This window comes from Nerophis ophidion, linkage group LG09 (assembly GCF_033978795.1).
Source record: "Nerophis ophidion isolate RoL-2023_Sa linkage group LG09, RoL_Noph_v1.0, whole genome shotgun sequence".
NCBI classification, from domain to species: Eukaryota; Metazoa; Chordata; class Actinopteri; order Syngnathiformes; family Syngnathidae; genus Nerophis; species Nerophis ophidion.
Genome location: NC_084619.1, coordinates 34,798,866 through 34,825,570, shown reverse-complemented (window position 1 = coordinate 34,825,570; position 26,705 = coordinate 34,798,866). Strand labels below are relative to the sequence as shown.

At 38.0% G+C, this 26,705-nt stretch overlaps 1 protein-coding gene across 3 annotated transcripts in view; it reads left to right on the top strand.

Annotated features, from left to right (window-relative positions):
- LOC133559275 (inositol polyphosphate-5-phosphatase A-like) overlaps nt 1-26,705 on the top strand; it is a 453,585-nt gene that overhangs the window by 342,955 nt on the left and 83,925 nt on the right. For all 3 annotated transcript variants that reach the window (XM_061910884.1, XM_061910882.1, XM_061910883.1), the window contains one exon: nt 22,946-23,019. In XM_061910884.1, coding sequence (XP_061766868.1) covers nt 22,946-23,019 — 74 coding nt within the window. The remainder of the gene's footprint in view (nt 1-22,945; nt 23,020-26,705) is intronic.

Genomic DNA, 26,705 nt, shown 5'->3' with positions numbered 1-26,705 from the left:
TGATGTATGTAAAAAAAAAAAAAAAACTCAATTATGGCTGTCTTTAATAAGATCTCCCATTTTTCCCGGTATAGCTCAGTTGGTAGAGTAGCCGTGCCAGCAACTTGAGGGTTCCAAGTTCGATTCCCGCTTCCGCCATCCTAGTCACTGACGTTGTGTCCTTGGGCAAGACACTTTACCCACCTGCTCCCAGTGCCACCAACACTGGTTTAAATGTAACTTAGATGTTGGGTTTCACTATGTAAAGCGCTTTGAGTCACTAGAGAAAAGCGCTATATAAATATAATTCACTCCACTTCACTTCTTTTCAACCTTTTCAAAATGTTTTACTCTGACAAAAGGCCAAAAACAAAAGTCCACTGCAGATGACAATGGACATTATAACTTCAACGGACACCTAAAATCCTTTAATTTTCTCAAAAATAGACGGTGCGCCTTATAACCCGGTGCGCCTAATGTATGGGATAACTATTGTTGTACTTCCGGACCTCGAAGCAAATGTATTTGCTACATGGTGTAATGCTAAGTGTGACCAGTAGATGGCAGTCACAGATAAGAGATACCAGAGTCGTGTATAGCTACAAGAGGATCTGTGCGGCTGTGCCTGGAAGCTTGCAATTGCAATCATTCTGAAGTTAGTTTTCCTGACGAAATAAACCAAAATAATAAGTCTAAATATAGCTCTAAGTTTACTCCAACTCATAAACTTACAATCAAACATGCTTTTATTTGATCAAAGTGGTATATATAATAATGATTTTGTGGCAATTTTGCGGCTGTTTTTGATACACTCCATTTCTATATTCATGCAGTGTGTAGTGAGTGACCAGCTGCTCTCCAAGATGTGTCAGAAATGTACGTCAGAAAATACAAACCCCGTTTCCATTTGAGTTGGGAAATTGTGATAGATGTAAATATAAACGGAATACAATGATTTGCAAATCATTTTCAACATATATTCCATTGAATATGCTACAAAGACAACATATTTGATGTTGAAATTGATAAACATTTTTTTGTTTGCAAATAGTCATTAAGTTTAGAATTTGATGCCAGCAACACGTGACAAAGAAGCTGGGAAAGGTGGTAGTAAATACTGATAAAGTTGAGGAATGCTCATCAAACACTTATTTGGAACATCACACAGGTGTGCAGGCTAATTGGGAACAGGTGGGTGCCATGATTGGGTATAAAAGCAGCTTCCATGAAATGCTAAGTAATTCACAAAGAAGTATGGGGCGAGGGTCACCAATTTGTAAGAAAATTGTCGAACAGTTTTACAACAACATTTCTCAACGAGCTATTGCAAGGAATTTAGGGATTTTACCATCTACGGTCCGTAAAATCATCAAAAGGTTCAGAGAATTTGAAAAAAATCACTGCACCTAAGCAATGATATTACGGACCTTTGACCGCTCAGGTGGTACTGCATTAAAAACCGACATCAGAGTGTAAAGGATATCACCACATGGGCTCAGGAACACTTCATAAAACCACTGTCAGTAACTACAGTTGGTCGCTACATCTGTAAGTGCAAGCTAAAGCTCTACTATGCAAAGCAAAACCCATTTATCAACAATACCCAGAAACACCACTAGCTTCACTGGGCCCGAGCTTATGTAGATGGACTGATGTAAAGTGGAAAAGTGTTCTGTGGTCTGACGAGTCCACATTTCCAAATTATATTTGGAAACTGTGGACGAGGTGTCCTCCGGAACAAAGAGGAAAATAACCATCCGGATTGTTATAGGCGCAAAGTTCGAAAGCCATCATCTGTGATGATATGGGGGTGTATTAGTGCCCAAAGCATGGGTAACTTACACATCTGTGAAGGCACCATTAATTCTGAATGGGCCATACAGGTTTTAGAGCAACATATGTTGTCATCCAAACAACGTTATCATGGACGCCCCTGTTTATTTCAGCAAGACAATGCCAAGCCACGTGTTACACCAGCGTGGCTTCGTAGTAAAAGAGTGTGGGTACTTTCCTGGCCTGCCTGCAGTCCAGAACTGTCTCCCATCGAAAATATGTGGCGCATTATGAAGCGTAAAATACAACAGCGGAGACCCCGGACTGTTGAACGACTGAAGCTCTACATAAAACAAGAATGGGAAAGAATTCCACCTGAAAAGCTTCAAAAATGTGTCTCCTTAGTTCCCAAAGGTTTATTGAGTGTTGTTAAAAGAAAAGGTGAAGAAACACAGTGGTGAACATGCCCTTTTCCAACTACTTTGGCATGTGTTGCAGTCATGAAATTCTAAGTTAATTATTATTTGCAAAAATAAAATAAAGTTTGAGTTTGAACATCAAATATCTTGTCATTGTAGTGCATTCAACTGAATATGGGTTGAAAAGGATTTGCAAATCATTGTATTCCGTTTATATTTACATCTAACACAATTTCCCAACTCATATTGAAACGGGGTGTGTACTTATTTCCCATAGTTTGCCGATATTCTTATTTCGGCCCAGCAATTACGGATAAATTTTGACTTGTGTGTGAAGTATGCCAACTGTGGTGTCGGCCTCCAATGTATTGTTTATAATAACTGCGCTATATATGCCTGGGGTTTTACTTTTGCCTCATTGAATATTTTTCATAGGTTTTTCTGTGGGGAGTCATGGCTTCCTGATTTCATTGTCACCATATTAACTTGAATTCTAAACTAATGATGCTTTTTAATGCAATATTTTTAGTTTAATTTGTAATATTGGTTATACATGCAGAAAATGAGCAATTTTGAAGCAAAATGTTGTCAGGCAAAGTGTATTAATTCACTTTTACTGAGAGTGAGATATACCACGTTTCCCATGATTGCTTGCTTACCTCACACAAGAAATTGGCTTGAAGATAGTCTGTAAAACCTATTCTATGCAACATTTTGACCAAAAAACCACCATTACATGTTTTGTAAACCACAAGATAGTGTTTTAATGCACTTTATAATGTAGTGCGCCTTTTGTATGAAAATAGACCTGCTCATCAGCAGTGCGCCTTATGATTCGGTGTGCCCTATGGTCTGAAAAAGACGGTATATACCGTATCAAGATTAGGGTATTCACAAATAATGAGTTATCTCAGGTGATTTATTGCAATAGTTATGTAAATATGTAGTTTATTCACACAGTTTATTTTGGCTTCATATTTGTCTCCTTTACTTTGACCACGGTTGGTTATCTGAAAGACGGTGTGGGTTGTTATAAATTTGGCGATCAGGTCACGGCAAAGATGGTTGAGGAAACTCCGACTGATTTACTCTGGTAGGACTTAAATTAAACTGTTATCAAGTCTTGAAAAAAAAAAACATGACGCACCTACAAGTTCAGTTTAAGTTTATTTCCAACATGCATACGATACAATGTAATGTATCACACGTATCCAGTTGTTTCATTACAGCACGTCCGAAAAGGAGTAGGAAGAAGTAGAGCTTATTTAATCCTACCCTTTTTTATACCATAGCAAATTTATCCCAACAGTGAACAAATAAATAATACATAAATAATATATCGTAGAAAGTAAATACCTATTAAATACATAAATAATCTTTGTCACAATAAAAAAAAAGGGAGAAACAAGGGTTCAAGATGTCCATCATAATTCTTGTTCTGTGTACTTTGTGAACAGTCTCTTAAAGTGAATCATATTGGTGCTTTGTTTGATTCCTTTGGTTAATCCATTCCATAATTTAATTCCACATACTGATATACTAAAGGTTTTAAGTGTTGTACGAGCATACAAATGTTTTAAATTAGATTTTACTTTAAGGTTTTATGTCTCCTCTTTTTTTGAGAAGAATTGATGCACATTCTTGGGTAGCAGGTTATAGTTTGCTTTATACATAATTTTAGCTGTTTGCAAATGCACCAAATCGTTGAATATCAATAATTGCGATTTAATAAGTAAAGGGTTCGTATGTAAAACATTAAAACAAGTTTCTGTACGTCATTCTGACAATAAAATTTATTTTTTGTCCAAATATTAGGGTATTTTTCTAAGTATTTTCAAATTATGTGTGCGACTAATTACCCGTGACTAATGAGTAATCCGGCTTCACGGTGGAAAAGGGGTTAGTGTGTCTGCCTCACACTACGAAGTTCCTGCAGTCCTGGGTTCAAATCCAGGCTCGGGATCTTTCTGTGTGGAGTTTGCATGTTCTCCCCGTGAATGTGTGGGTTCCCTCCGGGTACTACGGCTTCCTCCCACTTCCAAAGACATGCACCTGGGGATAGGTTGATTGGCAACACTAAATCGGCCCTAGTGTGTGAATGTGGGTGTGAATGTTGTCTGTCTATCTGTGTTGGCCCTGCGATGAGGTGGCAACTTGTCCAGGGTGTACCCCGCCTTCCGCCCGATTGCAGCTAAGATAGGCGCCAGCGCCCCCGCGACCCCAAAAGGGAATAAGCGGTAGAAAATGGATGGATGGATAATGAGTAATCCAAAATAAAATGTGTGATTAATCTGATTAAAAAGTAATCATTTGACGGCGCTAAACAAACTGCACCACTTTTTCATGATGTTGGCGTGTTAAAGCATAGATTGGTTATTTGGTATTTTTTACAACATTTAACAATGAAAAGACTAAAATTAGCATATTTTACTAAACCAACTGTTTTGTGGAAATGGGGCGGAAATTATATTTAAAAAGTAAAATTGGTAAATGAGTTACCTTAGTGGCCATTGAGTGTTCTGTATGTTACCTACTATGTCAGACCTGGGCAAAGTAAGGCCCGGGGGACACATGCAGCCCGTTAAGCTTTTCACTCTGGCCCGCCGGACATTCCCAAATCATTTTTTTAGATCTTCAAGATGGAAAGTGTAGCTGCCATTATGATGTGCAGTGATGTTTTCGAATTACAGTGAGTCTTGAACTATACAAAGTATTTCAATGGTTGAAATCTGCTCTTTTGCATGATATACTAGTTACTTTGGTATTTTAATTAGTTACTATGCTAATCTAATTAGTTACTATGCTAATCTAAGTCATGGCAGCTCAGACGAGGCACCAAGCAGTTTGGGTGGGGAGCGTTTCCACAGAGTGTTTCCAGAGCAGTCAACCTGAAATGTGGGTGTCAGGGACAGACGTGGAAAGAGATGTTTACAACAAAGTTCTAAAGCTTAGTTATGTATCAGATATATCAGATTGTAAGTGTTTTTGTTTACCCTTCACTTTCATATTTCGTTGTATTTGTTGCGTTTCGCTTGATTGTAAAATATGTCGATCGAGAGTGGGTGTGACGTTCATATGTTGTCAATATTTAGTGTTTTATCGTTCATAGTTAATATTGTAAATCCCACATTCTTTATTTTCTTGTACATTCTGGGTGTCTCGTTCAGTAAACAAAAGTTCTGTTTTTTAAGACAGTCTCCCATAACTTTTTTAGCATTCAGTCAGACATTATTGGGAGTTTTTGTATTAGCGTTCCTAAAAATCAGATATACCAGCCCCAGACACATTTATTTATCTAAATTTGGCCCCCGAGTTAAAATAATTGCCCAGGCCTGCACTATGTAGTAAATTCATCCCTAAAAAAACAGGAAAATGAAGGGTGAATTATGCATGTTGTACACTACAATATGGAGAAACAGTAGAATGTATTAAGTATAAATGTGCAAGCATCACTTATACCGGGTAACTGTTGGAGCTTGCTGCTATTCCTCACATCTCCTTCTTCCCTCCTCCTCCTCTTTGTCCAGTCAGACAAGACAGATGACATAATGGGGGCTTTAGAGATAATCTGATGGTCATGGTCTAGTCAAACACGCCATGTAATGATCCTGATAAAACAAACTACCTTTCTAAATGGATAAATATCCCTCTTTGCGCGCCATGACTTGGAAAGGGTAAAAAAAAAAAAATCATTGCACCCTTCATCAACTGCAAGACTTGTACCAGCTTGACAGAAATTTAATTCGAGGCAGCTCTTGAAAATAATTATTGTATTTTGAGAGGAGTAATCATTGGCTGGGACATGATTGAATGTGTCCATGCCTATTGACTTTTGCTATGATTAATAGGTTTGTTTAGTCGATATTCCCATCGAAATTTTATAATTAATTATCCCCGGCGCTGTCACGCTGGGACGATGGAGAGCCCTGATGAGTATTTGGGAAGATTAAATTTTCCGGGCGCTTATGGCGTCGAGGGGCACGGCAGGTCTCTGCTCCAGTGGAGAGATGGAAGTGTGTGTGTGCGCGTGCTTCCCATGTATGTGCAAGTCTCCACATAGATCCCCCTTGTACCACAGTCACACACCCACACACCCACAGGGCCGTCCCCCTCTTCCGCTCACATTGATTCTGTTTCAGTATCTCTTTATTGTAACTTTATCAGCGTGGTGTCGGCAGATGGGGGACGGAGAGAGGAGGCGGCGTGTGCGAGCTCTAGTAAGTGATGAACCTCGCTGTCTGACCTGCCTCATTTTTTCCATGCTGGCAGCATTGCCCGCACCATTACTCTGAAGCCCGGAGATTCCTTCAACATGAAAGGCACATAAAAAAAAAAAAAAAAGATCAAATAATGCCGCTCCCCATATTCTTCCTGTCAGAATTGTCAAGTAGCAACACAGAAGTTGACCATCGGATTAAAATGAATGGTTTCTGGGTTTTGTCCTTGTATGTTTGTAATGTAGCTCCCATGCATGTACAATACGCCTAATTTATTTTATTATAATATTAATTTTGATTTAGAGTATGGATACGCAGTACTGTATTTTCTCTCCAAACAGATACAGAAAACTTCCTACTTTCAAAACCGATACCAATAACCAATAATTTATTCATCAACTGCATACCATGTCTCAACTTACAAGCTTAATTTGTTCTGTGACAGACAGCACAATTTAAAGTGGTATGCCTTTTAGAAAGAAATACTTACTTTTAAGATAACACATATTGTTTCAAAATCAATACAATTTAATCTCCTACTAAAAAACTCCAGTAGTTTTGTGAAATAATGTAATTATGATGTACAGCATTTACCTAGGAGAGTGGACTTCCACAGTTTTTCCTTTCACTTGCTTCTCCGTCGAATACCTCATCAGTAGTATTTACAATATTGTGTATATTTGAGTATTGCTGCACCGTGTTGGGGACAGACAGGAGTGCAGTTGTCCATAGCTTCATGTCAATATTTGCCTGTACTTATTTGACTAATGCATGTTTATTAGGGCTGCGAATCTTTGGGTGTCCCACGATTCGATTCAATATCGATTCTTGGGGTCGCGATTCGATTATATATCAATTTGTTTCGATTCAAGACGATTCCCGATTCAAAAACTATATTTTTCCAATTCAAAAGGATTCTGAATTCATTCTATACATAGGATTTCATTAGGATCTACCCCAGTCTGCTGACATGCTAGCAGAGTAGTAGATTTAAAAAAAAAAAAGCTTTTATAATTGTAAAGGACAATGTTTTATCAACTGATTGCAATAATGTAAATGTGTTTTAACTATTAAACGAACCAAAAATATGACTCATTTTATCTTTGTGAAAACATTGGACACAGGGTGTTGTCAAGCTTATGAGATGCGATGCAAGTGTAAGCCACTGTGACACTATTGTTCTTTTATTTTTTATTTTTATAAATGTCTAATGATAATGTCAATGAGGGATTTTTAATCACTGCTATGCTGAAATTATAACTAATATTGATACTGTTGTTGATAGTATTCATTTTTGTTTCACTTCTTTTGGTTTGTTCTGTGTCGCGTTTGTGTCTCCTTTCAATTGCTGTTTATTGCAGTTCTGAGTGTTGCTGGGTCAGGTTTGGTTTTGGAATTGGATTGCATTGTTATGGTATTGCTGTGTATTGGTTTGTTGGATTGATATAAAAATGAAAATAAGAATCGATTTTTTTTAAAATGAGAATCGATTCTGAATCGCACAACGTGAGAATCGCGATTCGTATTCGAATCGATTTTTTCCCACACCCCTAATGTTTATGTATTTTTTTATTTATTCTATATATATAATATTTGTAAGTTACTTGTTTGAGAGAGGAGAAATATGTTCTTCTGGGCTCTATATGTAAAAAATCAAATAAATATTTTTTATTTTTTTTATTTTTAAAAAGCACCCCATTAGCAACTTTCAATTTTTTCATTGATAAATATGTTCATGGTTTAGATATTGTCTTAACATTCTTGGCTGGCGTTCAGTATGGTCCAGACTAGTAGTGATATGCTGAAATGGTTCCACCAAGTTGGCGACACGCTCATTTATATTTCAGATTATTTTTATTTAAGTCAATAAATATCATCTGCTTCTTCTTGTCAGCACTGTCCTTCACACTCAATGATGTCCTTCCCATGGTTGGAAAACAAAGTTATGTGGCTCTCTACCTATAAGATTTCGCTCGTATGTAAGGCCAGTGACATGTGTCACACCAACTAATGGTGGGATTGCTTGTAGTTCAATTTGCTTGTAATTTAAAGCATAACAATTAGCTAGGAGACGGCTCTTTTCTCAAAACACTATTTAGTTGAGGTACCACGGTATTACTTTTACATTTTTTTATTCAACTGTCGTTTGTGCACCCCTAGCTTTGGGAAAGCGTCTTTAGCATCAGGCGTCATGGTAACAAAACACCGTCATAGCAATGCTGAGATTTTAGGTGGCTGCTAAGGGTTGATGTGTTCAAGCTTAATGTTTGTTTCTCTCTTCACCGAATGTTTGCAAAACATTTGGTGCAAGAAGCACTTCTTAATCAGTGAAGAAGTCCCACACGGTTGACACTATGTGTGTTTACTGTGAGCTAAGTTTACAGTACTTAGGGAAAAAAGGAGCGCTTGATTTGTTCACTTCAACCCATCTACAGTACAGTGCTGGGCATCTCGACTCATTGGAGCATTTTTTTAATGTTTTTATTAAGGTACTTTTTTTATGTTATCAAATGTATCAATAGGATGTCATAATACGTCATATTGGGCACCCTTAATTTATAGGCAAGGTTCAAGTCTTCTAAAAATACTTGCTGTCAGTTTCCTGATAGAGTGGCACCTCTGTTTTTATGCGACCCACTTTTTGTAAGAATTTTTTTTGCAGAAAATATTTGCCTGATTTTTATATACCGTCTCGGTTAAGCCCTGACCAAATTTGGAGCTCTTTGCCCGCATATCAGTCATGCAAAGAATTACATTTTGATGACTCAATCTTTTGTTAAACTCACACAGTGAATAATAACTGTTTGTAGCGTGTCTTTATTCCCTTTGAAGTCATTCCCCCTCAGCTCTGCAGCCCACCAATGACATCATCACTGGTTGACATTGTAGTTCCTTGCTAACTAAGACAGTTACCCCCCTAGTCTCTGTGCTTTTTTTATTGAGTATGGCTGCAAAATAACACACCATGAATGCCAGCCTTTTGATGAAGAAGGTGAGAAACACTTTTGAATTCCAGAAAGATTTCATGGCAAAGTACCATGTTTGCATGTAAAATTATAATTATTTTGAAAAATGTGTTTTGTTAATAATTCTGGGTGTCTGGAACAGATTAATTGGATCTACATTATTTTTTTAATGGGAAAAATTGATTCAGTTATTTTACAATTTGATCGTGTCTGTTTTGAGTATATAACTAATGAAAACCAAGGTGCTGCCGTATTTGTTTAACTTTTTTACCATCGTCATAATTCAGTTGTTACGGTGTTCAGCATGGCAGTGCACTGTAGATTTGAGCATTGTATGGCCGGGTCTCCTCCTAGCTCCAATCGGCCACCCCCCTGTCGGTGACTTTATCGTTTTTCCACACAAAATAATGAAGGTCCCATAAAAAGGGGGAAATACAGCCCCTGCAATGAAAGCCAAGTATGAGGTGTAAAAATCAAATTAAATGACCTTTCACCCCAACATTTATTGATGGCTCTTAACGGCAGCAGGTGTTGTCACAGAGGATATTTGACAAGACGTAAATCAAAGCACAATTACAGGTGGCGGACAACTCACCAGGATGTTGAGAGGGACAGTTAGGGGCCGAACACCTCATATTCACGTTTTTTACCCCTCAACTCCCAGGCTTAACTATCACTGCCTCCCTGATTTAGGATCCGATTTCTCATTGGCGCAAAGTCAGAAATTCCAGCTCTTGACAGGGTAGTTTTTACCCAGACACTTCTTCATCTTCCCCCTGTGTGATATTGAGCTGCATCATCTCACATCACCTCCTCCACAACTTTCAAGGTCATTTCTGGTTGACAAACTATTGCTGGCTTTATACTGTCAAGAAGCCTTGAACCAATATAAGCTGATTTTTAAAGCACTTACTCGCCACAGCAGCAGAGCATTATGCTTAATTGACCCCGGATTAAATGTAGTGTGAAATGTTGGCATGCGGTCTTTTCCATTCACCTGAATGAATTACTCAACATTCACTTAACGTAGATAACATGTACACACAGCCATATGCTACTCATCTGCTGTATTAACTCTTCAACCCACTTCATTTATTTGTATTACACCCTATTTATTTCAATCACTGTCCAACCTCTTATAATATGTGTGTAATGCAGCCAAGTATTTGTAGGCGGGTATAGGTACCAATATAATTAGTTGATTTGATTTACTAATTCTGACAAAGTATACACAAGTCTGTATTTTAATGCTATACACAGTATATATTCCTGAGAAATAATTGTTTTTGGGATAATTATTTTATCAAATACACATATCGGAGAGGAGAGTAGTCTGCAAAATGTGCGCTGCAGATGACACTGCTTCTTAGGAGGGTGCAATACAAGACTGGGGTGTCAAACTTGTTTTTACTAAGGCCACATAAATATAGCAGCCTTGTAACGTTAATATGTTTTAATATACATCTATAACATTCTCGTTCAACAATTTGCATGGGCAATCGTGTTCAATCATTACATTTCTTACAAAGAGATGTATGAATAACTTGCAATAAAATCGTAAGACAAGGTGCCATAAAAATATTCAAGTTACTGTTGTCCTGATATCAATATTTTGGTACCGGTACCAACATTTATTCTATACTTTTTGGTACTTTTCTAAATAAAGGGGACAACAAAAAATTCCATTACTGGCTTTATTTTAACAAAAAATCTTCCGGTACATTAAACATACGTCTCTTGTTGCAAGTTTGTCCTTAAATAAAATAGTGAACATAAAAGACAACTTGTCTTTTAGTAGTAAGTAAGCAAACAAAAGCTCCTAATTTAGTCTGCTGACATATGCAGTAATATTGTGTCATTTTCTATTCTATTATTTTGTCAAAATAATTAAGGGCAAGTGGTAGAAAATATATTATTAATCTACTTGTTCATTTACTGTTAATACCTGCTTACTTTCTCTTTTAACATGTTCTATCTACACTTCTGTTCAAATGTAATAATAATGTATTCTTCTGTAGTTTGTATGCTTTACATTAGTTTTGGATGACACCACAAATTTGTGTATCAATTTGATACGAAGTAGTTACGGGATCATACATTGGTCATATCCAAAGTCCTCATGTGTCCAGGGACATATTTCCTGAGTTTATAAACATAATATGAATTTTTAAAAAACAAAAGAAAATGTTGTGATTTCCAAAAATATTGACGTAATCATAGTAGTATCGACTAGATACGTACCTGCACTTGGTATCATTACAGTGGATGCCAGGTGTAGATCTACCAATGGTGCTTGTTTACTTTTTGATACCGGTGAGCTACGGTGTGTAGTGAAGCATGTTTAGCTATTCCTCGTCCTGCAGGGATGTTACTTGTAAAAAACGTGCTTTATTTGTCGCCATGGAGGCGAGTATTAGTGATTTAGAAGTAGCTAAACACTGCCGACGGCGGATGGACGTAATCCGCGAGCTAGTTAGCCATGTCTTAAAGCATCTCTTCCTGTGGGTGTTTCACTGTTATAGCTTCAACTTTGTCGTTAGTTTTTAAGTCTAACAGCGACCGTTCTCCCATTTCTGTCTACACACTGTGTCTGCTTGCAAGTACTACGTCCCACTGGGTGTGAGTTTTCCTTGCCCTTACAGTATGTGGGCTCTACCAAGGATGTCGTTGTGGTGTGTGTTGTGGTTTGTGCAGACCTTTGAGACACTAGTGATTTAGGGCTATATAAATAATCATTGATTGATTGATTAATACTACGTGATTGTGTGCTGGCGAACATGCTCGTCTGCTTAAAAAACCAGCAATGACATGACGACGGGGTCGGGGGTTGGCGGGCCCAGTTCTTTTCAGAGGCGATATATTACCGAATGTGATGCATTGGTATCGCTGTACTATGCACCCCTAATTCAAATATTTATTTTTGATAACAAAAAATGCTTGGAATATCAGATGAAATTCAAGTTTGGAAGACATGCTGTTGCATGTGATGGATTTTTTTCTGTCTAAATTGAAAGAACAAATATATTTTGTGCTTTATTGACGCACGCATGTGGCGGGCCAATCCAGCCGCAAATCCTTGTGTGTGACACGTGTGATGTAAGAGAATGGAATATAGCTAAATAAAACCAGCGCTGTCAAATATATCAAGATAACGCATGTAATTAATCACAAAAAGGGCTCCTTAAACAACTGCCAGCATCTTCCAAATTTGGTGAAAAACTAGGGCAACGCTGAGTCCAATTAGCAGATGTTGTGTTGTCATGATTCCGAATAGGTAGATGTTTTCAACGTCCTTGCCTAAAAGAATTGCCTGGTACACGACCCTCGACTTCTCCCAAGAGTCCACCGTCTGCCCATGAGCAACAAACGTTCCGTCAGGACAGGCAGGTTGCCCTGTCGAGAAGATCTTGTCAGTTTCGTTGAGAGGCCAGTTGATCAATTCCCTTGTTTAGATTTTGGAGAGCTGTGCAAAAAGAGGCTCCAATAAAGTTAAAACAAGTTGAGACAAAAAGCAAAAGCAGGCGAGATTAGGAAGAGAGAAGGGAAGTGTCCACCTTTGTTGAGAGCCAGACAGAAAAAACGAAAAACAAGTAAAACATTTTTTGAAAAATGTTCCCGTGTTGACATTCTAACAATAAAATTGCATTTCCGTTCATATTGGGCTCTCTGAAAGGAATTTTTTTAATTTTACCAATCGTTCACAATCACTATGACATTATTAAATGACAACAGATGGATTTTTTTAATGCGTTCTAAATATTAAATAAACTTAAAAAAAAAGTCAGCTTGCAGCGAAGCCAATGAGAGCTCCACTGTTTCGCCCATAAAATCCGATAAATAACCATTCAAAAAGTACCAACGAAATTCCATTTACATTTTGTGACTTGAATATTAAACAAGTATTTGTGATATTAATATTATAAGCGCTAAAGCAGACAAACTATTTATAGCGGTGCTGTGATCACTTCCTGTGTGCCGATGTTAACATCATCGACTGATCAGCTGCTTTCTCATTTCCCTGCTCAATGTAAGTTTATTGTATATCATAATTCATGCCTCTCACCTGAAAAACGGATGGCTGTTGATATAATCCTATTATTTGGGACACATTGACAGCCATTTAGGACCTGGAACTTGCGAGGACGACACCAAAGGCACTTGTTCCTGTTACTACATTACATATATTTTTACATAATTTATATAACACCCTGATGGAGGTGTTTGACTGTTTTTAGGGGCTCTATATGCAGAAAAGCTTCCATAGGCTCAATTTTAAGCGAACTTTTGATCGGATGTATTTAATATTTAGAATGCATTAAAAAAAATCCATCCGTCGTCATGTCTGTCATAATGATTGTGAACGACAGGCAACATTCCCCCCCAAAAAGTTATTTCAAATCTTGCAAGCAAGTTATATCCTGTAAATAATCCAAATTCAAAAGTGTAAATGATCTGATCAAACAGGTGGATCATTTGACAGCACTAACAAAAACATTATTTAACATGAAAAAAATATACTGTATATTATTTTTTATTTCCGAAATTTGCGTCAGAGTGGGGCTTCACAGTGGCAGAGGGGTTAGTGCGTCTGCCTCACAATACGAAGGTCCTGAGTTCAATCCCGGGCTCGGGATCTTTCTGTGTGGAGTTTGCACGTCCTCCCCGTGAATGCGTGGGTTCCCTCCGGGTACTCCGGCTTCCTCCCACTTCCAAAGACATGCACCTGGGGATAGCTTGATTGGCAACACTAAATTGGCCCTAGTGTGTAAATGTGAGTGTGAATGTTGTCTGTCCATCTGTGTTGGCCCTGTGATGAGGTGGCGACTTGTCCGGGGTGTACCCCACCTTCCGTCCGATTGTAGCTGAGATAGGCACCAGCGCCCCCCGCAAACCCAAAGGGAATAAGCGGTAGAAAATGAATGGATGGATGGATGTGTCAGAGTGGCAAAGCTTGTCACCGTCAGGACTGGTAATTGACTCAAATAAAAAGGCACAACAAAAATAAAGTTGCAGCATAAAAACAAACATTGATGCATTATTACTTCTCCTAAAACTTTTCTTGACTAAGCCATTTTGAAGTAAACACAGTTCCAAATGGTCTCATGTTCAAGCCCTAATGATCATTGATAGTTCTTTTATATATCTTATTGTGATCACGGTGTGTACCTTAACATGTTGACTAGGTTTTGACACATGGACACACACTCAGTGGATGGATGGTGGGACAGGGTGCACAGTGGAGCGTGGGGTTGCATCCCATGCTGTGCCATCCCTCATTCACAGTGTGTGAGTCTCTCTTATGACCCCCGCAGTGTGAGTTTGATGAATGCGGCGCATTTGCCCTTCTGAACCGCACCGACTCAGACTGGGAGGCCCCACTGGCTGGAAGTAATGGGCACTGTTCTACATGGCTGACACATAATCACAAATACTAACACAGAGAGCGATCGCCAAGGGGCGTTTTGGACTCCAGCTGATAATGTGTCTGCGTGACAGTGATTTGAACTGCACACGCAGTCATAGGCACGACGCACACGGCATAAATGTGTCAGGGTAGGCGATATAGTTACCAGGCTTGTGCAAAATTCTGAATTAGAATTTGAATTGAGTACATATGAAGAATTTGAATTGAATTCACTCCACGCCACAAGTTAAATAAAGTCATTGCAATTCAGATATACAGTGGGGCAAAAAAGTATTTAGTCAGCCACTAATTGTGCTAGTTCTCCCACTTAAAATGATGACAGAGGTCTGTAAATTTCATCATAGGTACACTTCAACTGTGCGAGACAGAATATGAAAAAAAATCCAGGAATTCACATTGTAGGAATTTTAAAGAATTTATTTCTAAATTATGGTGGATAATAAGTTTTTGGTCAACCATTGAAAGCTCTCACTGATGGAAGGAGGTTTTGGCTCAAAATCTCACGATACATGGCCCCATTCATTCTTTCCTTAACACGGATCAATCGTCCTGTCCCCTTAGCAGAAAAACAGCCCCAAAGCATGATGTTTCCACCCCCATGCTTGACAGTAGGTGTGGTGTTCTTGGGATGCAACTCAGTATTCTTCAAAAAGTTCTATTTTGGTTTCAAATGACCACATGACATTCTCCCAATCCTCTGCTGTATCATCCATGTATCCATTTTGGTATAAACTCAACTTTTCATGTTTGGAGGAAGAAGAATACTGAGTTGTATACCAAGAACACCATACCTACTTTGAAGCATGGGGGTGGAAACATCATGCTTTGGGGCTGTTTTTCTGCTAAGGGGACAGGACAACTTATCCGTGTTAAGGAAAGAATGAATGGGGCCATGTATCGTGAGATTTTGAGCCAAAACCTCCTTCCATCAGTGAGAGCTTTGAATGGTTGACCAAATACTTATTTTCCACCATCATTTACAAATAAATTCTTTAAAATTCCTACAATGTGAATTCCTGGACCTTTTTTTTCTTATTCTGTCTCTCACAGTTGAAGTGTACCAATGATGAAAATTACAGACCTCTGTCATCATTTTAAGTGGGAGAACTTGCACAATCGGTGGCTGACTAAATACTTTTTTGCCCCACTGTATTTGTTCGCAGGAACAAATATGTGACTTGTGGAGTGTGGGGTAAGAAAACTCAAAGACCGGACTAAAGTGTGAATTTTATCCAAATAGTTTTGTGGTTTTTTTTAAGATAACGCAATAATACTGAGTTGAAACTCATTTTCTGTAACAGCACTTGCTTTCCGTGAGTTTTCACTGCCTTTGTATTAAATATGGCCGCGTTCGATGTGGATGCAAAGACGCTGCCCCTTCGCCGAAGCTGCCTGCAGCGTTACCTTGACAACACGTCCGTCAGACTCATTGACAGCTTGTGAGAGAGAGTACAAACACAGGGAAATAGACTGAGAACGGTGCTGAAAAGACGAGAATTAAAATAAAAATGTAACAACTTTTTTGTTCAAAATGAGCTTTTTTTCATCCTAAAAGAAACTCCAGATCCCAGGCGTGTCCCCCTCCAACATTGGAGACAGAAGCGTGTGTCCCACCCAAAAATTATAACATTTTGAAATCTTTAACTCTTGTCCTTTAATTTTTGAAGCACAACAAAACATCATGTCCCTTTGCCTGCCCCTTTCCTCACCGCCAGTGACAGTATAGGCGATCTTTAAAACGGTGTTTTGGGAGTGTTGTTATAATTTTGCCTTGTTTAAAACATCTTTATGTTTCTGTTCATATTTACAAAACACATACTTTCAGTGAAGTCATCTAAATCGGAGGATGGTCACTTTTTCATTAGTTGATTGTTAACTTTGCCAGTGTTCACAATTAACGTCAACACTAGCAAACATGTTTTACAATCTCTTCTCAGCACAATACCACCTCTAAAAAAAGGTTTGAAACAGCAACTGTACTCACGGTTTGTTTTTCAAGAGTAGGGTAACGTCAGTGTCATCTGATCACAGTCGATCATTTGTCAACATGTATGACATTATATCAGATTGTATGTCTTATCAGCTTATGTGTATCTGTAAAAGAGTGTGAGTGTCCATTTTGTGTTGAATTGTTTAGAAAAGCATACAGTGTAATGGATGGACAATATCCAGTATCATGGTATTAGAAGAGCTGCAACAATTAATCGATGAATTTAATCAGAAAAAAAAAACTTTGATTTATATTTTGTTGCTTTGATTGATCGTTTAAAGGCCTACTGAAATGAGATTTTCTTATTCAAACAGGGATAGCATGTCCAATCTATGTGTCATACTTGATCATTTCGCCATATTGCCATATTTTTGCTGAAAGGATTTAGTAAAGAACATCGACGATAAAGTTTGCAACTTTTGGTCGCTAATAAAAAAGCCTTGCCTTTACCGGAAGTAGCGGACGATGTGCGCGGGACGTCACGGGTTGTAGGGCTCCTCACATCCTCACATTGTTTATAATGTGAGCCTCCAGCAGCAAGAGCTATTCGGACCGAGACAACGACAATTTCCCCATTAATTTGAGTGAGGATGAATGATTTGTTGATTAAGAAAGTTAGAGTGAAGCACAAAAAAAAAAAAGCGACGGCTCCAGGCGGCAGTGGGACCATTTCAGATGTAATTAGACACATTTACTAGGATAATTCTGGAAGATCCCTTATCTGCTAATTGTTTTAATAGTGTTTTAGTGAGATTGTAAAGTCATACCTGAAAGTCGGATGGTTGTGGTGAACGCCTGTGTCTCTCAGAGAAGTAATGGAGGAGCCAAGATCACAGCTGCCTTTTTGAGCAGGAGGTGGAAGTCCCATAATCCACTGAAGTCTCCGGTAAGAGATATTAATATCACAATTTTCCCATCCAAAAACTTGCTGGTTGACGTAGAGAAACATGTTCGCTTGACCGCTCTGTGTTAAAGCTTCACAACAAACAAAAAACACCGGCTGTGTTTCGGTGCTAAAGGCAGCTGCAATCCACCGCTTTCCTCCAACAGCATTGTTTTTTATAGTCTCCATTATTAATTGAAGAAATTGCAAAAGATTCATCAACACAGAGACTACTTTTAGCCGTGTGTGGTGCTGGGCTAATATGTCCCCTCCAACCCGAGACGTCACGCGCACGCGTCATCATACGCGTCATCATTCCGCGACGTTTTCAACAAGAAACTCCGCGGGAAATTTAAAATTGTAATTTAGTAAACTAAACTGGCCGTATTGGCATGTGTTGCAATGTTAATATTTCATCATTGATATATAAACTATCAGACTGCGTGGTCGGTAATAGTGGGTTTTAGTAGGCCTTTAATGGTTGTAACTAGTTCAAATTTGATAAAATACGGACCACATGAATTTCCCCGAACTTTAAATACGCTGACATAATGAGAACTGTGGTGTAAAGGTGCCTATGTATGTGTGGCAGCTAACAGCGGAGAGTTTTCTGTATAAGCTGTACCCACAACATTTTGGAAGAAAATATTGTTCCTGTCCTGTCCAGCCACTCAGACAAATCATATTGTTGATGTAGATGCCCATATCTGTACAAATTCACTTCACAAAAGAGAAGTGTGGGATATTTGTCTTCTTAACCTATTTGTATATGACTTTATAAAATGGATTTATATTAATTTTTGGCGCAGCCGGACCGGAGAAAAACGGGATAGAAAGAAGAAAAAAAGGAGGACAGAGGGGGGAATTGCAGTGAAAACAACAACAACATAACGACATTATAAAATTATATTACCGTATTTTTCGGATTATTAATCGCTCCGGAGTATACATCGCACGGGCCGGAAATGCATAATAAAGATGGGAAAAAAAACATATCTGGAGTATAAGTCGCATTTTTGGGGGAAATGTATTTGATAAAATCCAACACCAAGAATAGACATTTGAAAGGCAATTTAAAACAAATAAAGAATAGTGAACAACAGGCTGAATAAGTGTACGTTATATGACGCATAAATAACCAACTGAGGAGGTGCCTGGTATGTTAACATAAAATATTATGGTAAGAGTCATTCAAATAACTATAACATCTAGAACATGCTACACGTTTACCAAACAATCTGTCACTCCTAATCGATAAATCCCATGAAATCTTCTTCCTCGATGTCGCTTCTAAACAACTCTGCCAAGTCCAAAGGTATGCACCACTTCCTCTTGTCCTTTTCTGCTGCATATTTCGCTACGTCCAGCTTGTAATCTGCAGTACATGATTTCCTTTTCTGTGCCATTTTTTGTTCAGCCCTTCTCAATTTTTATAAGTTACCGCCAACGATGAAATGATCCATTTTAATAGCTATAGCCTTAGCATATAGCGGTTAACATCCCATGACCCACAATGCACTTCTGCCATGACCCTCCCCCGCAGAATTCTTATTGGTTGACGTGTATGTGACGATTGCTGACGTGTGTGTTACGATTGCTGACATTTTCTTCGTCTCTTCCGCGAATGAGATAAATAATATTATTTTATATTGTAGCTGAGATAGGCACCAGCGACCCCAAAGGGAATAAGCGGTAGAAAGTGGTTGGATGGATGGATTTTACGGTAATGTGTTAATGATTTCACACATAAGTCGCGCCGGAGTATATGTCGCACCCCCGGCCAAACTATGAAAAAAACTGCGACTTATAGTCCGAAAAATATGGTAGTACAAATATGATATGAAAAATGGTAGCAAAGAACCAGTTAGTGAAGGAGACAGTAAAAACACAGAAATCTCAATGAATTTTTCCATGTCTTAGCCTCACAGGACTATAAGCCGCAAATATATACTTTTTGAAATTAGTTATTGACACAGAAAGATTCTTTGAATGTTTATTTACATACTTTGATTGTTTTCAAACAGTGTCTGTAACTCGGCAGTAAAACGGCTGATCAAACAAAACAGATGTCATCATCATTCACCCACTAGCTGCGGAAAGCTAGCTTTCCAATCAGCTAAAAAGACTCAATAAGTCCATAGTGACATCTTGGTGACGTTAAGAAACTTAAACAATACAAACAGAATGGCATGTTAAGTTAATACTAATGAAGACACTCGTAAACGTGTTAGCATATTAGCTCATGCTAACGATGCAAGCTTTATTACCTGCACATACAAATATGCATGTAAACACTCCTACAGACATCACACATGGGATGGTTTAGTAAGAATGAATTGTTTTAGTTATATTGTAAAACTTAAAAATATTGCTTGAATGAAGAATCCATACATGTAGCAATGTTGTTGAAGGCTAGAAGACCAAACGTCAGTTTTACCGCTAGTGAAAAGCACTATTCTAAACAGTACCTGCAGTGATCAAACACGTCCAAAAACAATAACACAGCTATTCAGTGTATTTGCATGTTTTTTTTTTCCTTTTTGCATTCTGGCTGTCAGCGAAGAAAAGTCCATAAACTAGCTGCACCGTTTTATAAGCCACTGTGTACAAAACACGGGGAAAAAGTAGCTGTTTACAGTCCGTAATTTACAGTATGTTAAACGTGGACTCCAGCTAACCTGTGACCCTAAAGAGAATGAACAGTATAGAAAATGGGTGGATTGATTAAGTAATTGACAGCTTTAGCCCTAATTGATAGTATTTAAAATAAATAATTACCTGGGTTACTTTTTAAAGGTAAAATACATTTTTGTCTGTGATTAATCACGATTATCAGTTAATCTTAATTAAATATTTGTATCATTTGAAAGCCCAATATATTTATTTTACAAAATAAACATATAGTACAGTTGGCATAAGGAATTAGAAGAATATGTAAAATATTTTCTGATGGATTTAAATGATTATATTTCATGAAAAAGTCCAATTTTAGGAAGAGGGGACAGGCAACAGGTGCTACTTTACCACTGTCCAAGGTAATTTAAACATATATTTATTTGTATTTATTAACTATGCTATCAGGTCACTTTGTATTTTACAGTTGATTTTATCGCGCATTTATTTTTTCCAAGGGTGTCAAACGTACGGCCCGAGGGCAGGATCAGGTTTTATCCGGCCTGCGGGATGAGTTTGCTAAGTATAAAAAAGGAACCTGAAATTTTTGAATGAAAGAAACAGATGTTTTAAATGTGTCTACTAAATGTCGCAAAAGCAATTCTTTTTATCTTTGTTGATGATGCTGCATATGTCCCAAATAAACCACATGATGTTAGTACATCGGATGAGGAAAATGATCAAACTACATAAATAAAATACTGTAATTTGATTTTGATATAATTTTGTTTTATCTTGATAGATTGAAAATTAACACCAATAAGTTGACTGAGGAACATTATCACATAATTTATTCAGAAAGTATAAATAATGACAAATAAAGATAGAATATAATTAACTGCAACATGTAAGTGTAAAAAAAAACCCCAACAACATAATGATTTGTACAATTTCAGAATGTGTTTGTTCTATTTTTAAGCTAAGAAAACAATCTGAAGTTGTCTTTATTTTTAAGTTATCGTGCCGTGATTTTACCAGTCTGGCCCACTTGGGAGTAGATTTTTCTCCATGTGGCCCCCGATCTAAAATGAGTTTGACACTCCTGATTTATACAGTTAATTTCCCTACTAGGGCAGCATAGTGGTACAGTGGTTAGCGGACATGTTTCTGTGTGGAGTTTGCATGTTCTCCCCGTGACTGCGTGGGTTCCCTCTAGGTACTCCGGCTTCCTCGCACCTCCAAAGACATGCACCTGGGGATAGGTTGATTTGCAACACTAAATTTGCCCTAGTGTGTGAATGTGAGTGTGAATGTTGTCTGTCTATTTCTTTGTTGGCGACTTGTCCAGGGTTTACCAAGTGCAGCAGGGATAGGCTCCAGTCCTCCAGACAAGGGACAAGCAGTAGAAAATGGATGGATGGATAGAATTTCCTCAGAACGCAGATGGTGCTTTCCAAAGACAGCTCCCAAATATTACCCATCTGCTCTTTTGATATCTCATCATGTAGCCTTCAGTGTTACACAGTATGTAATACACCAATGTAATGTCATTAATGCCAAGCTGCCTGTCTTGCTTCTCTCATAGGATCTGCAGACAGTAATGTTATTGTCTTTAAAAGATGTACGACAGCCCATTCTACCAATAAAACTGACTGCCTCAGATCCAATTCTGACGCCTTTCTTTCTGAGAAGAGAAGGCAGAGAGAGGCCCTCTAAGGGCTGCTGCTGAGGGGACATCCATGTCTGTCTCCCAGGGAGGCGGTGATGCAGGTGTCATAGCTACCTGTTCATCTCCCAGATAATTAATGTGTACAAGAGGCTGCTAATTGCACTTTTCACTAATGATTTATGGGTTTTGTGAAAGGGGGTAAATTGGGGGACGCGTGTGTGTACGCTCTTGTGAGTGAGTACAGCTGGGTGAGGAGACATGATTAATGAAGAGTGTGTCGATGGACTGGCAGTGTGGAGAGAGACCCCAATGTAGGCCATGGACACACACACGCACACACACACAATAACACACGTAGTTTCAACTGCCGTAAATCTGTCCATTATTAAGTGTTATTTGATTTTAATAATATACAACATTTTAGTTATAGACGTTCATGCATTTTAGTAACTAAAAGGATGAACGATCGATACAAAAATATCAAAAAACATATCTTAGACTTGTATAATTAGTCTCAAGTTAGCTCTTTCAAGCTTGGACTCTGGCCTTTTTATGTGTGAGATTGGTTCTTTCCGTCGTAAAATAAAAACCAAATAAAGTGTCCAGATGTGTGATGGCGAGTGTCTCAATGTGTCAGCCGTGCAATCGTGCCCCGCCTTGTGTCCTGAGTCCGCTGGGATAGCCTCCGTGTCCCTGTGACCCTGCGCGGGATAAGCGATAGAGATAATGGATGGATAGTAATCAATCAAAGTGGTCAGCAGTGAATTGTGTTGTTATTGAGTAGTTGATGTCATTGCAGCTCTTCTATTAGAAAAATCTGTGAAAGATGAATATTGAACGTTGTCACTTATGTCTGCCAGGCTTACCGGCTGAAACTAAATTCTTAATATTGATGCATTTTCTATTGTGGTACATAGGAATATATTACATACTGCTCATCTCATGTCATTGAAATATTTGTGATTGTTCACTGCATCCTTTTTAGTCATTACTTCTTTTTTATTTCCACAGCTTTTAGAGTTTGACAAAGAGCTGTCAGTGTTCAAGGATCGGCTGCATGAATTGGAAATTTCATTCCCACCCAGGTAAGACCACACACAAACACACAACTGACTGTACACTTTGACACTTTGGCTGATTGAATTTGTGGCATTTTGTGATGTCTAAACTGTGTTTTCACATACTTTGTAGATTGTAAATACAATTGTATATGGTTTAATGCAGGGTTCCCCAACCTTTTTTCCACCAGGGACCGGTTTAATGTATGCATTATTTTCACAGACCAGCTTTCTACGTGTGGCGGATAAAAACAACAAACAAATTAGCATGAAAAATCTTCCTTTGGCTATAATCTGGTACATTAACATTATATATGTCCATTAATGTGCATTGTCCCATGTACTATAACAAAATAGTTGTAATATACATCTATTAACTACCTTACTGGTGTGTTTAGTGCATGAGTGTCAAACTCTGGCCCGCGGGCCAAATTTGGCCCACCGTTTAATTTCATTTGGCCCTTGAGGCAATATTAAATTAACATTAGAGCTGGCCCGCCGGTAACACCAAATTCACCGCTAACACTCATATTTGCCAACCCTCCCGATTTTCCCGGGAGACTCCCCAAGTTTAGTGCCCTTCCCGAAAATCTCCCTGGGCAACCATTCTCCTGTTTCCACCCGGACAACAATATTGGGAGCGTGCCTTAAAGGCACTGCCTTTAGCGTCCTCTACAACATGTCGTCACGTCCTCTTTTCCTCCATATAAACAGCGTGCTGGCCAAGTCACATAATATATGCAGCTTTTACACACACATATGCGAATGTCACGCATACTTGGTCAACAGCCATACAGGTCACAGTGAGGGTGGCCATATAAACAACTTTAACATTGTTACAAATATGCGCCACACTGTGAACCCACACCAAACAAGAATGACAAAACACATTTCAGGAGAACACCCGAACCGTAACACAACATAAACACAACAGAACAAATACCCAGAACTCCTTGCAGCACTAACTCATCCGGAACGCTACAATATACAACCTCCGCTACCACCAAACACTGCCCACCTCATTTTTGTTTTATTTTTGAATTTATTAGCCTGTGGAAAAAGTTAAAGTTGATATTTACCTCAGAAGGCTGCAAATAGAAAAGAGGCATTAATTTTTTAAATAACATTTTATTTAATATACCACTGATGTTTTTTCATTTGTTTTTTGAAAGTTGATTTTGCACAATTACGTTATATAAGCTCTGCCTGTTCCATGGGAGGAAGCCGGAGTACCCGGAGGGGAACCCACACAGTCACAGGGAGAACATGCGAACTCCACACAGAAAGATCCCGAGCCCGGGATTGAACCCAGGATTACTCAGGACCTTCGTATTGTGAGGCAGATGCACTAACCCCTGGTCCACCGTGCTGCCTTATTTAAGCCTCGCTTGTTCAATATTCATTGCAAAACTTGTTTGGGTCCCTATTAAAAGGATAATTTCTTCAACCTTGGCCCGCGGCTTTGTTCAGTTTTAAATTTTGGCCCACTATGTATTTGAGTTTGACACCCCTGGTTTAGTGGGACAGCGGAAAATTAAGTCGGACAAAATGTGGTGGTTCATAAATTAATTATTGTTTCTGTGCGGCCCGGTAGCTAATACATCACGAACCATTACCAGTTCTTAGTTAATATTGTAATCCCACTTACTTTATTTTAATGTACATTTTGGGTCTCCCATTTAGTGAAAAAAACTGTAAAATTCCATTTCGTTTTTTGAGGTGGTCGGTCATAACGTTTTTAAAAATTCTACCGGACATTGTGACTTTTGGTGATAGTGTTCCTGAAAAGAAGGGACCCAAACAAACATAGTGTGCAGCATATTTTTACAGCTAAATGTGTATATATAATTTATAAATACAAACACTTTGCCCCCCCCCCCCAGACGCATTTTTTTTTTCAATGTGGCCCCCTGAGTCCAAATATTTGCCCAGCTCTGCCCTGGAGAATTGTAGCAAGGTGCACTACAAGCTACACGGCAAACGTACCTTGCTACATCAATGTTACATATATATTTATACACGGTGTATACATATATATGTTAATATATATATACACACACACTTTGCCCCCCCCCCCCCCACAGACACATTTTTTTTTCAATGTGGCCCCCTGAGTCCAAATATTTGCCCAGCTCTGCCCTGGAGAATTGTAGCAAGGTGCACTACAAGCTACACGGCAAACGTACCTTGCTACATCAATGCTACATATATATTTATACACGGTGTATACATATATATGTATATATATATATATATACACACACACACTGTATACATATATACAATGTATATAAAAAGAAAAATAGTAATACTATATACATATATATATATATATATATATATATTGTATATTTGTAGATTAATTTGCCTATGAGTGCTCTTATTCATCAGATTATTGTTATTTTCATGGCATTCAACTGATCAGTTTTCTTACAAGATGTTTGGCCTCTCATCCGAGCAGTTAGTCTTAGCTGGACAAATCTACTCTGAGCGCTTGGTGCCAAGGTCCTAACTAATCATCATCTAAGATGAGGAGGAGCGTATAAGGAATGCTTATGTTCTTTTGTGGTGTAGAAAGGAATGTGACCATCAACAAATGTTAACCATAGAATCAAATCGTTCATACAAATCTTATTGAATCCTTTATACACTAAATTAAATTACATCAAATCATTCAGTTTTATGAATAGTTTTTGAATCGTGTCGTAACCCATGTATTGAAATCAAATCGTCCATCACAAAGAGATTCACATCCCTTATATACATACACACAAGTGGTCTTGTTTCTCATAAGGATTGTGAATCATAGCATAAATTCCCCCAAAAAAGTGCAGTTCCCCTATTAAAGGGAATATATAAATCACTTTATATTCTCTACTGCTCGCAAGTGTTACTATATCTGAGTTATTGTGCAGAAATATGTGTTAATAACTACAAATGTGCGCTACATCCGTTAACTGTTACAAAAAAGATCAATTAGAATAATACATAATGTTGGATATAGATTACATACAAACCTTTTATTTATTGAGTCAAAAATATAAAAGCTCGATGATTTGGTAAAATTGCAAACAGCTAAAATGATGTACATAGCAAACTATAACCTGCTACCAAAGAATGTACAACAATTCTTCGCAACTAAAGAGAAGAAATATAACCTTAGAGGAATATCTAATTTAAAACATTTGTATGCACGTACAACACTTAAAACCTTTAGCATATCAGTGTGTGGAATTAAATTATGGAATGGATTAAGCATAGAAATCAAACAATGTACTAAGAGGCTGTTTAAGAGGCTGTTCAAATTAATAGTGCTTACAAAGTACAAAGAAGAAAAATTATGAGAAACACTTTCAACCTTATTGAAAATAAGATATTTTTCATCTTAGTATGTTGGTAATGACTGGATTAATTAATTACATGTTACAGAACTGTTGTATTACTCATTCACAGATGTCATTTTACTATTTTGCTGTAAAAAAGGTCAGTAAATGAATGTATAAATTTTTGGGCGCTCTGACGTGGGAAAGGGGTAGGATTAAATAAGCCTTCTCTTTTTCAGACATGATGTTATGTGAGGTGATATTACATTGTTTGTATTGTATTGTAAATGTGTTCATGTTCGAAATAAACTAAGAAAGAAAGAAAGAAAGGTGTGGCAGAAAATGCTGGGAAATTGCGTTGAACTCAAAGAGGATTACTTAGGCTCCTTC